General features: G+C 45.4%; 2 protein-coding genes across 11 annotated transcripts in view; one reads left to right on the top strand and one right to left on the bottom strand.

Moving 5' to 3' along the window:
• NBR1 (NBR1 autophagy cargo receptor) overlaps window positions 1-12,628 on the top strand; it is a 577,507-nt gene that overhangs the window by 167,121 nt on the left and 397,758 nt on the right. The gene's annotated exons all lie outside the window — the stretch shown is intronic.
• LOC147717112 (galectin-3-like) lies at window positions 7,424-8,559 on the bottom strand. Its single transcript, XM_086924039.1, has 4 exons — window positions 8,347-8,559; window positions 8,146-8,265; window positions 8,046-8,107; window positions 7,424-7,985 (listed from the first exon to the last, which is right to left on the bottom strand). Exons 1-4 carry the CDS (start codon window positions 8,461-8,463, stop codon window positions 7,439-7,441), a joined length of 846 nt encoding a protein of 281 aa, XP_086780165.1. The 5' UTR covers window positions 8,464-8,559; the 3' UTR covers window positions 7,424-7,438.

Raw genomic sequence — 12,628 nt, 5'->3', positions numbered from 1 at the left:
TGAAATTAATTGGATTGACTGCAAATCAAGGGTAGTCTATAATTTAAAGTCAGTTTGTGTTATGTCAACTGACATAACGACTTTCTAAGGACTTTTTTGTGGCTTTTTAATTTATCAAGTGCCACTGTTTGTCTTTGAGACGGGCTAAGGCTATTCACTTATCATACTTACACATTCAGTTGTAATACTTTACTGCCAAGATATTACGTCTTGCTGGAATTACAGCTTTTTTTGCCCCAAAGTAAAGAAATGCACACATACAGGTTTTCTTACAGATGCATCAAAAATATTGGCCAAAATTCAAAAGTATCTACTATGCAATATATTGCTCTTTAGACCTTTTAAATTCACCACTTAGAACATTAAAAAAGAGTCAAAAGATAAAGCTCCTGGCATTCTTCTTTGAGGATATATATTAGTTCTCCTGAGGCAGTCTGTTCAACAAGGGAAGCTACTCCCAGCTTCTTCTCTGTTGGAGCCCGAGGTTGCTGCCTTATATTGTCTTTCTAGGGCAACCATGAGCAACTCACACAATCACCCAACTATTAACCACTTTTTTTTAACAAATAGCCGGAGCGATTTGCTTTGCCATTGCATGTTTAAAAAAGTGAGATAAAAAAATAAGGAATACATTCCTATGTGTGCATTGCTCTCTACCTCAGGCATATTATGTCCCCATCTCTGTTGTTGGTTCATTTTCCACCTTTAGTCCCCTAGGGTACCATTGTTGCCACCTGTCCATTCTCCTTCTAGTCCTTCTCTCCCATACTCTCTTCCAGTGCGGGCCTTCTTCAGATGCTGGCAGGGAACTAAGAGAACATGCCGGTGACCATAGCCAGCATGGCGGGGGAGATTGTAGCCTTCCTGCTGGCCCTGTCGGGCTGGGTGTTGGTCCACTCCAAGCCGCCCACTGACTGGTGGAAGTGTGTGGCTCTGTGTGTGTGTGTGGCTCTGTATGTGGCTCTGTAGGTATGTATGTGTGTGGGACTCTGTGTGGGTCTGTGTGTTGTGTGTGGCATTTGCGAGAGATTAAGCTATTGGCATTGTAAATGACAGTGCCATTTATTTATCTATTTTCAAAACCAACACAAATTAAAATTTTGTCATTTACAATGCCAATAGCTCTAACTTTTTCAAAGGCGAGACCGTTGCATTGTAAATGCTCGTTAAGATATGCTGCCTTACTCATAAATCCTTGAAGGGTAACACTCCAGCCTACCTACAGCAGACACTTGGTTACTATCTCCCTACCAGACTGCTGAGATCCACTGACAAAGCCCCACTTCAGATTCCACAGGTTCGTACCTGCGGATTCGTCCAGTCATTCTCCTATTTTGGCCCCCTCTGCTGGATTAAACTTCCACTACAAATTCATCTTGTACAGAGCTGGGAAAGTTTTTTTAAAAACTCCTTAAAATGTGGCTGTTTTAATTCGTTTCTCTAGACTCATATTTCAGCAAAGCACTAAGATATTCTTTCGGGAATGATTTGCTTCGATATACTAAGTAATGCTAAGTAACGTAACAGAGCATAACTTCCTGGTCCCCAAGAAGGTCGAAGGACTGAGGACTATTTTAGCTCTCCACTATCTGAACTTATTCAACTGCAAGACGAGTTCAGCATGCAGTCCCTGAGACAGTTCATGTAAGCATTGAATTCATGAGATATGTTGATGTTCCTGTGTCTCCAGTGACTTCTTTTTTCATCTTCCAGTTCTTATTGGCCTCTTTTCTTGAAATGCTAGATTTAGTCTTCATTCCCTCGCATTTTGTTTATTGTGCGTCCGTGAGATTTGAACCATTTTTGGCTTTCTTTTTGTCACCTTCTTTCAAGCCAATACATTATTGCCCGGTTTGGCTTCTAACTCTAAAACCAGTTCTGTTTGTGGTAATTGCTTTAAGTCTTGAAGAACTTCATGCCTTTTCCGTTCAACCTTCCTTTGTACTGTTCTATCCAAATAAGGTGTTTCTTCATACTTGCTCGTCCTTCTTACCCAGGCCAGTTTTAGTCTTTCACATTACCCATTCTGGCATTTTTCTAGCTTTCTTCCCGCCTCCATATTCAACCAAAGAGAAGGAATTACTGCATAAATTACACCCTAGCTTTTTGATAGTTATATAAAGATGTTGATCATTGGTACATGTTAGTTCTTATCCTTAGACCAGTTTTCTGCCCTAGATAAACCTGTACGTGGGTTAGTCTAAGGAGAGAACTCAGACTATGTACCTTCTGCAGGTTTTACCTACAAACTATTAGATATATACTTTTTTTCTTTTCTCAAAAATGTTTGTATTGGTTAATCAGGCAAGGAATTAATGCATTACCGAGGTCACAGCACAAAACGACAATTGGCACAGATCTATTGCAAGTTACAGTTGCTGAATTTAAGCGCCGCAATATACATTATCAGTTCTCTATATCGTCCCTAAATACACAATTTTACCCCCCAACCCCATTCATCAAAACAGTGGTACATAAAAACAGTCTTTGACATAGGTGCTATAGTGTTCTGTGGAAGTGCATAGGAGGTCGTTTAAATGGTAGACTACAACTTTTTCCTTCTTTCCTGCTGGTCTACCCGTCAATGTAACTAGTTAAAATTGAAACAGATGTAGTGCTCTAGTTTGCGTGGGGCATGTGACTAAAGGCAAGCCCTTGAATAGATATTCCACTTAAGTGCCCTACACATATTCAAAGTTTTTGTGGGCGTCTGAGGTGATATCTGCCATGCGCTCTATCGTGATGGACTCGCCATAGTCTCGAATGCCATTGGGGAGAGAAGGTGCCGATGTGTGTTTCCACGAGGCTGCTACCGTCGTCTTCGCTGCCCCTAAACAGAGCCACAACACACCGTTAGCACTGGTCGTTTGGTGATGGAGATTATCATTACCCAATCCCAGGAAAGGTCATCTTGGGGTCATTTGGTATCGGGTATCCCAAAATGGCCTTCATCTGGGCAAGGATTTCCATCCAAAAAGGGCGGACTATGGGCCAGTCCCACCATATGTGTTTAAAATGTAAATGTACATGTATTTATATAGCGCAAATCACCGACCCGGTATCTAGGCGCTTGCTTAGGGAACCCGAAGTCTCCTAACAGTCCGCAACCTCTCCAGCACAGATCAGAGGAATGGGGGAAAATCTTTGTAAGTTTAGTGGGATATAAGTACCAGTCGTACAAGAGCTTGTATTGTGCTTCCCTTAGTGCCGTGGAATGGTTGCACCTTGGGATGTCTGTCCACTGTCGTTCCCAAGCCTGATCAATTATGGGTTACCCTTGTGTGCGTTCCCAGTGAGCTATATGTTGTTGTCTTACATTCGTCTGCGCGGAAAGCAGCTGAGCGTAAAGGAAGGAGATGCAGAATTGGCTCCACTGCCTCTCTTAGCAAATTGTCTAAGGGGGTTAGGTCTCCTTTAAGACCGCCTGCGTAACCCAGTGCTTAAGTTGGATGTACCTGAAGGCCTCCGTGTTTGGGAGGGAAAAGTCATGCTTGCATTGATCAAACATTTTACAAACTGCATTCTTAAACATGTCTGAGATCATCAAACAGTCACTTAGGCCCCATGCCTCATATGGACCCAAGTTTTGTGATGGAGGAAACGCTGGATTGAAGTGTTTGGGAGTGTAAGGGTAGGGGAAAGTAGCCCAGCCCGTCTGCCGGTTTGTGTCGTCCCAGACTCGTAGTGTAGTCTGTGTGGGTGTGCTCAAGTAGACATTCACTGGACGGTTTGTTTTGGGTTTCTAAATTAAATCCAAAATATATTTCCCTGTTACCTCCCTATCCATGTGTAACTAATGTTTGTCATATTCCCTCATCCACCACTCTGGGATCACATGAAGCTGGGCAGCCTTGTAACAAAGGTGGAAGTCTGGTAGTGCGAGGCCCCCTGCTGCCTCAGACATTCGCAAAACTTTGTAGGGAAGTCTAGCTCTTTGTCCCTGCCAAGTAAACTTCGTCACCAAGGAGTGTAGGTTAGAGAAGAGTCCCCTCTCAGGCGTGATGGGCAGGCATTGGAATAGATAGAGAAACCTGGGCTATACTGTCATCTTGACAGCCTTTATGCGCTCAATCCGTGACATGAATAGTGTCGCCCATCTTTTCAAGTCTGCTTTTAGTTGTTGCATTTCCGGGGGGGAAATTAGCTTTATACAGAGGCATGGGGTTATTTTTAAGCCGAGGTATGTTATTTCGTTCTTGGTCCAGTGGAGGGGTGTAATGGCCTCTAGCTCTTCCCTGTCGGCTTGAGGCAGGTTAAGATTAAATATAGAATACTTAGTTAAGTTGATCCGCTAGCCCGCCACCCTCTCATATTGCTGCAGGGAGTTCAGCAGAACAGGTAGCAATGTTCGGGGAGCAGATAAAGCTAGCAAGACGTTGTCCGCAAATAGAGATTTTTTGTGTTCTGTGGACCCAAAGTGAACCCCCCGTATTTCCTGTGTGGAACATATCTTAGCTGTACTTAGTGCGAAAAGGAGGGGTGGCAAAGGGCACCCCCTGCCTAGTCTCCCTCCCCAAGGAAAAGAGGTTGGAGCTTACCCCGTTGACCGAAACCCTTGTTGTTGCTGCTACATAGTTTGCTTGGACCATTTTTATGAAATGGTTTCCAAAGCCAAATCTCTTGAGTGTGGCTAAGAGGAAGACCCAATCCACTCGGTTGAAGGCTTTTTTGTCGTCCGGTACCCCTCTTTTCATTGGTTTCTCTATCAATTGTATGACCCTCCAGATGATGTTGTGTGTTTGTCGGCCTTTGATGAATCCGGATTGGTCCGGGTCTATTAGCTCGGGGAGTATGGTGTCCAATCGCGTAGCTAGGATTTTAGAGTAAAGTTTGGCATCAAGATTAAGGAGAGCAATTGGTCTGTACGAGATCCACTGTTTGGGGTTTTTGCCAGGCTTGGGTATTACTGAGCTTAGCGCTTCAGACATTGTGGGTGTCACCACTCCTGTGGTTGCCATGCAGCTAAATAGGTACACCAAGTTGGCGAGGTGTACCACTCCAAATGTTTTGTAAGACTGGGCTGCCACCCCATCAGGCCCCGGGATTTGTGGAGTTTCAAGGATCGCAGTGCTGTTTGGACTTCATCTTCCGAAATTGAGCTGCCTAACCATTCACTTTGTGCGTTCATTAATTGTGGTAGACTCGTGTCTACTAGATATGCCGATTGGTCCTGCGTGGGTAGATGCTCTGCTGTGTACTGGGTTTCTTAGAAGTTCCCAAAAATGTGTGGCTTATGTGTCTAACCCTGCGGTCTCTCCATCTCCATTCTCGATAACCCTAATGTAATCTTTCTCCCTTTTGATTCAAAGTTGTTGTGCTAACTGTAATCCTACTTTGTTGCCCTGGTCATAGCCTATCCTTTGCAGTTTTAATACTGTAAGCTCTGCCCGATTTGCTTAGATGGCATTCAATTTCCCTTTTAGTACAGTTACCTTACGTTGGTGTGTTAATGTAGGGGACTGTTTGTGTAGCTTTTCAACCACATCTAATTCTGCCAGTGTCTTCCTCTCCATTTATGGTGGAGTTCAGGCCTATGCACTGCCCTCTTATCACCGCTTTACAGGTGTCCCAGGGATCAATACTTTTTAAGTCTGTACAGTAAACGTTGATATCTGCGCATTTCTTAAACAAAACCACCAATACCAGTATGTACTATGATAGGGAAGCTTTTAAAAGAGATGGCCTTAAGATGTACAATTCCACTCTTTTTCAACGCAGAGCAAGTGCCAAGCTCTACCCAAGCTACTGGCGAAAAATTCACCCCAATTGGAGGCTGTAACAGGCCCCTCACAATTACCACACTGGAGATGGTGTATATCAGAATTAGTTCTACTATTCCTGTTTCAGCTTACTTCAGGGCACATATGTGGATGTTATGTTATGTTGTTATGTTATACTTGATTTTATATAGCGCACGGCTACTCAGAGTGTCCCGGCGCTTTGGTTTGCACACCTATCTCATAACATAACAAGTAAAAGACAGAAAAAAAGAGGATCCAGAAAAAAAAACAACCCCAGGGAACAACTAAGAAGTAAAAAGCCAGGTTTTGAGACCCTTCCTAAAAGCCAGTAAATTTGATGTACTGCGCAATGCCACAGGAAGCGTATTCCATAGCTGGGGGGCCAGCAGTTTAAAAGAACGGCCTCCAATACGAGCCCTTTTTACACGCGGAACCGAGGCGAGGAACAAGGATCCTGACCTCAAGGGCCTGGCTGGATGGTAAAAGGCAAGCCTTATTTGAAGGTATTTCGCTCCTGAGGCATGCAGAGCTTTATGCGCCAGAGTCAAGGCCTTGAAAATTATCCGCTTCCGGACGGGAAGCCAGTGCAGTGACTGCAGGAGGCCCGAGGCTCTGGCACGGCGAGATAGTCCAAAGATTGCCCGTGCTGCCGAGTTCTGGACCACCTGCAGCCGTTGAAGCAGATATTCTGGCAGGCCGAGATAAAGAATGTTCGAATAATCAATTCTCGAGCCAATTATCGCCTGCACTGTAATCTTCCTATGCTCCTCCGATAGTAAGGGGAGAAACTTGCGCAACATCCGGAGCAGGCCAAAACAGGTGCCAGTAAGACCGATTATCTGAGATCGCAGTGTTAGGCCGTTGTCAATCTTCATCCCTAGGTCAGACCCTCCAGTTTATCGCGATTCACAAAAAAATCGCGAAATCGGCAAATTACCGCGATGACCGCGATAATAAACATATTGGCCGCAATATTTACTAAAAATTGTCTCTACCGGGAGACAGCAAAACAAACTATGCCTTTTATTGGCTGTGCGCCGCCCTCCACTCGTGTGTGTCAGCATCTGCCCGGGACACACACAGACAGTCAGTTTTTAAGCTGCCAGCCGCACCAGAGTACTTCGCAGGTCATTAAAAGACCTTTCACTTGTTAATGAGGCTTTGTTTTTCACGCCCCCGCCTGTTATCCTCGGCTCTGGCAGGTGACAAAGAGGGAAAGGGCCATTATATAGTGTTCTGTAAAGAGTAATATCTTCACCTCTTTTCCAATGGGCAAAAGGGTTGGGGGAGGGGTCCTGATGGATATAGGGATGTCGTTTTAGATTCTGGATGTGTAAATGGAGGCTTGTTGCCTTATGTTTTAGCTTTGTAGCGAGTCTTCATTTTGCGCGCTGGCAAGAAGAACGAGCCGAGTGCCTTTATTGTGGGCGTCATTTGGTAGTAGTTTCTTCTTGTCTCAGCAGTAAACACTTTTATTTGTGCTGCTATGTACAAATTTCGAGCAGACAGCCATTTATTTTACTTCAGAAATATAGAATCAATTTTCACTGAGTTACAGAAGTTGTGATAAAGAATTACAATGGAGCAGGAGCAAGTAGATGAACAATATACATTTTCTAGTATAAAAAGTTTAAGATGTTACAGTTTCAAACATTCAAGAAATCACTGGTGAAAGATTAAACAAAGAATACAATATTCTATACCCTGGTAGGCATAACACTCGTCAAAGTGAAGTCTCCATAGACTGAAAGAACACTAATTTGATTTAGTTCTGTCACGCGGTGTTTGAACTGCAACAGATGTTCACCATTGACGGCCACTTTGAAACTATCTGCCTCACACAAAAACTGGATCTGGAATGGTTTGCCGCATTCAAATGGAAACTTGGGAGCTTGTCTTTCTTCGGATCCCCAGCGATCTTTTATCAGGGAGTTACGCACAATAACGTTATGGGATTCATCAAAGCGAACATTGAAGTGGAAAGCAATGTCGTTTTGTCTTTTAAAATCAAAGGGGAACCTGCGAGTGTTCTTATTAACTGCACCATTACAAGTAATTAACAAACGTGGCATTATTCCTGATGGCAGTGGCAAGTCGAATGGTATTTTCAGTGGTGCTGCAGGCCCAGACTGTGCCGTAGGCCCACCTGGAACACCTGGTTGAGGGGCACTTGGTCCAGTTGGTGCTGGTGTAGGACCAGAAAATCCCGGGAAAGACTGTCCTGCACCAGGAAATAGAGGAAATGTCATCCTGCCACCAGGCTCTCTAGGGAATTGGCATCCATTACCAGGTGCTTCTGGGTATGGCTGCCCGGCTCCAGGTGCCCCTGGGTATTGCTGCCCAGCTCCAGGTGCCCCTGGGTATGGCTGCCGCCTCCAGGTGCCCCTGGGTATGCTCCAAGTGCCCCTGGGTATGGCTGCCCAGCTCCAGGTGCCTCTGGGTATGGCTGCCAAGCTCCAGGTGCCTCTGGGTATGGCTGCCCAGCTCCAGGTGCCTCTGGGTATGGCTGCCCAGCTCCAGGTGCCTCTGGGTATGGCTGCCAAGCTCCAGGTGCCTCTGGGTATGGCTGCCAAGCTCCAGGTGCCCCTGGGTATGCTCCAGGTGCCCCTGGGTACTGCCCCCAAGGATTTGGAGAACAGTTAGGAGGTTGCTGTGGGTTGGTCCCTTGCACAGTAGGTGCTGTTCCTCCAGGCACTGCATCGGAAAGATCAAAGTCGGACATCTTTCTGCCGCTGCAGAGTTGCTTTCACCGTATCTGGAGCCGTGGGGAGGCCTGGAGGATGATCCGTGCAGCGCGAGCTCCGCAAGGAAACTTAGACGGCTCACTCATTTGGTAGTAATTACTAAAGCCTTTGCTGAGGCTGTGTAAAAGGCAATTGTGTCTGGTTTCAAGGTGGAGCCATAGGATTTTGATTACATTTAGAACCCACTGATTCACAGATGTCCTGAGATTTTGTCTCAGGCACGGGCTTCCCTTTATCCACAGAGGACCAGCATCTTGAATTCCTGTTATTGAAGAGGGCCCATGTAGTCCAACTCTGTCTTTCAGAAGACTTTCAAGAAGAGAGGAGGCAGGGAGTTCCCATGTTTCCTCCTCACTCCAGACCTCTATTCAACCAATTCCAGGGCATGCACTCGAATCCCAACCCATAGAAAGGATCAGCTCACAAGAGTAGGCTGCTTGACCCCACTAAAGTCGTCAGGCTTAGATCAAGCTCCCAAGTGAAGAGATGTGTCAAAACTAGTAAAAGTTTTCCAGAAAGCTGGGGACTGCGCAGGGCAGCAAAGCTACTTGGATAGCAGGCAAAAACGGAGGACAATTTGGTGTCAATCTGTCACCAGTAGGCAGTGAAATAGAAACACAGGATGGACCCGGGACAGGCATGTAGCAATAATACTACTGAAAAAGTCAGGGGGAAGCTGGAGACCTCGTAGGACTGTTGTGCCAAGAGTGAGTGTATGCTAGACAGACCCCCAATAATTCTGAGGCTGGCAGGTGTCAGGGGCTTGCAGTGGTTTTGGGGTCGGTGTGTGTCATTGAACGAGAAGCCAACCCCCTGGGTCCTCCCATTCGGGGCATATTTTTCTTTTATGGCTGGAAGGGGGGGGCCGCATTCTTTTTATCCTTTCCAGGCCAGGCCCCCTGGTTACGACCTGTGAAGCGCCTCGTTGTGGGTGTCGTGAGTTGCACGGAGGGCCCCGTCCGCAGTCTAGACTCGCAGCGGGGCTTCTAAGCCCTGGCACGGCCCTCCCTAGGAACAGGACTCATTTCCGCATCATTTGTAGTCTGCGCCTGCCCCTCGGATCCCAGGCAGGAGCCATGACTTCAGAGGCAGGAGAGCTTTAGGGCAGAAACCAGACATGCATGGGGGGGGAGGGTCAGGTGTGGGTGAGTGCCTGTCACTCAATCCCTGCATTGCATCCGCGCTGGGGCGGCCCTGATGGAGACAGGGATGTTCTCCCCGATTCTGGGTACACGGATGGAGGAGGCCTGTTGTCTTGTTTTGTCTTTATTTCACTTCTTAGGAGGGCACAGGTCCTAAAAAACAGAAGTGGGGTAGTCTAACCAAGTTAGGCAGCATAGCGCGTGACATCACATTGAGTGACATCATTGAGCGCGACATGGCACGTCCCATCACAGGAAGTGGCATCAAGACCCATGACCTCACAGGAATTGACATCATAAAATGTGTCACAAAATTTTAGACCTCACACTTCTGTTTAGCCCAACTGGCAGATGAAGAATTGCAATTCCAAGGGATAACAGCCTTAACCTGTGGGCTGCTTCCTCTATTCCATATTCCAGATTGCCTAATCAAAGTGGAATACTCTGCTAAAAAAGTTTCCATTGATTTAAGGCTGAAAATGAATGCTTATGAGTAAAATAAAGTGCTGCTAAAATGCCGCTAAATTTCCATATTTGTGCCGCTAAATTTCCATATTTGTGCCGCTAATTTGCGAATCCATGCCACTATATCCTGGGGGGTCTGCCTAGGTTTTTAGCCACCTGGGACGAACTTGCTGGTGGAAACATGTTCTCTGGCCACCACACCTTCCAGTCCGGATCTGAGCTGCACCCAAAGAAGAGAACCTCGGATTTATCCGAGTTGCATTTGAGGCTATTATGTTGGAACCATTGAAAAACAGCCCCAAGGCAACCCCGGATACTCTCTCCGTCGAAATCCGCACCACTCTCACAGGTAAAGAGGAGCTGGGCGTCATCGGCGTAGGAAACGATCTGAGCCCCGAAGGACTCCGCCAGAGCCGCCAGAGGGGTCATGAAGATGTTGAATAGAGTCGGGCTCAACACTGAGCCCTGAGGGACTCCGACACCCAATGGCGACATCTCGGCGGAGCGGGCAGAGGCCCAGACCGTTTGTCGACGGCCTGCCAAGAACGAACGGAACCAGCTGAGCGCCATCTCCCTTAGACCGATCTCAGAAAGTCTTGCGAGGAGACCCTCGTGGGGGGCGGTGTCAAAGGCCGCCGACAGATCTAACATCACCAACATCGCCTTGCCACCTGCATCCAGCACCTCCTTAATCGCCTCCGAAACTTCCAGGAGAGCTGTTTCGGTGCTAAGATTGGTGCGGAATCCAGATTGAGTGGGGTGCAGTAGATCATGGGACTCCAGATAATCGGCAAGCACCTTATGCACATGTTTTTCAAGAATCTTAGCGAAAGCGGGCAACAGCGAAATAGGCCTCTAGTTCTAGCTTAAGGTACAATGTAAGAGGGTTGTAGTCTTTCAAGCCCCTTGAACAAACATTTGCAATGCATTATTTGGAAAAGCACCCCATACTACACTTTCACATTAATGTCGGCCGCGTCCCTTTCTTTAGACTCTGCTCGTCTAAAGAAAAAGGCGCAACCTCCATTAAAGTAAAAGCGCGGTATGGGGCACTTTAACAAAAAAATGATCTGTTTGTCAAGTTGACAAACAAATGCTTTTTTTGTACAAGTGCCCCATCCCGCGGTTTAACTTTGATAGCGGCCCGCACCTTTCTTTAGACAAGCCATGCCTAAAGAAAGGGGCATAGCCAACATTAAAGTGAAAGCAGCGTATGGGGTTGCTTGAAAACAAAAATAGCAAACGGTTTTTATTTATGTTTTACAAAAGAAAAACAAAAGAAAACAAAGTAATTTACAATGTCAATAGCTCAAAATAATGTCAATGCGAGATCTATTGCATTGGAAATGCTTGTTAACTGTACTGCAAGTGAATGCTACACACAAAGTTAGATCAAACTCAATGCATGACCGAGGCTTGTTGGACAAGGCATGCTCAGCTAAAAAATCATTGTTCTGATGGAATTTCTTGTACAGTGCCAAAATACTTTTAAAGATTGGAATGGGTTTTAAAAGGGTAACAATTTTTAAGATTGACCTTCGCACTCATTTTATTAGGGAATTGTTTTTAAACTAGAACACAGACCTATATAAAATAAATGATGTCCTCAGTAATAAATGTGAACACTTTGTAAAATGAAAATGAGAATTGAGGGATAGTCGACGGTGATCATTTGCTTAAAGGTTGATGTGTGCCAGATCTTTTTTTCTTTTCCCTTACTAGCTACTGCAGATTGTCCAATTGATATGTCAAGAAACTTAAGAGGTTGGCAGCAGAAAGGAACACTGTATCCTTCAATAAATGTTACTGCTGAGTCCAAATGGTCAATAATCTGGTTGTGTTAAATGTGAAAAATGTTCTAGAAAAGGAATAGTAGCCTACTGGTTTGGAGTCTGCACCTCCCTAAAGAGTTTAATAGAATGGGCTTTTTTTCCAAGAACATCCATATGAGGTGTCTATAAATACCACTTTCAAATACTTACATGTGCAAATGCATAATAACCACACAACTGTGAATTTACAGTCACAGTTTTAACTGTATACCTTCATTATTCTGCGAAAAAGCTATGCAAGGATGACGTTGAATAAACCTGCTTCTTTTTTAGGGGATCTCCATTGATGACCATAAGCACTGAATAGTTCAGCCTGTGCACGGAGTTCTGGAGCAGTTCTTTTCAAAGTCACATCGACTTTGCCGCACTTCGGAAAGTCCGGGAAACACGTGGCAGACATGTACATGTTTTTTACCTAAAAACAGGCTATATCGCCAATCTTTATTGGAATACTTCACAATTTAGAAGAAAAAAGGGCCATATCCTTAAACATCACTTAAGCATAAAGAAAAGTGATGTTTGAAAAACATCCTTCACAAACGCTTTTTGTGTCTTTTTAAAGCAAGATAAGGAATAATACATACCAATTTAGCCTTTATACGCCGCAGCATTGAAACAATGTACACAGGACACTGCGCCTTTGAGGGAGTTGGGACCTTCAGTGTCCGATCATGCTCTGTAGTTGGCAGTTTCCTCACTTCTTT

The sequence above is a fragment of the Lissotriton vulgaris genome, chromosome 5, assembly GCF_964263255.1.
Source record: "Lissotriton vulgaris chromosome 5, aLisVul1.2, whole genome shotgun sequence".
Classification (NCBI taxonomy): Eukaryota; Metazoa; Chordata; class Amphibia; order Caudata; family Salamandridae; genus Lissotriton; species Lissotriton vulgaris.
The sequence above is the reverse complement of the archived record's forward strand: the minus strand, read 5'-3'. Positions and strand labels throughout refer to the sequence as shown.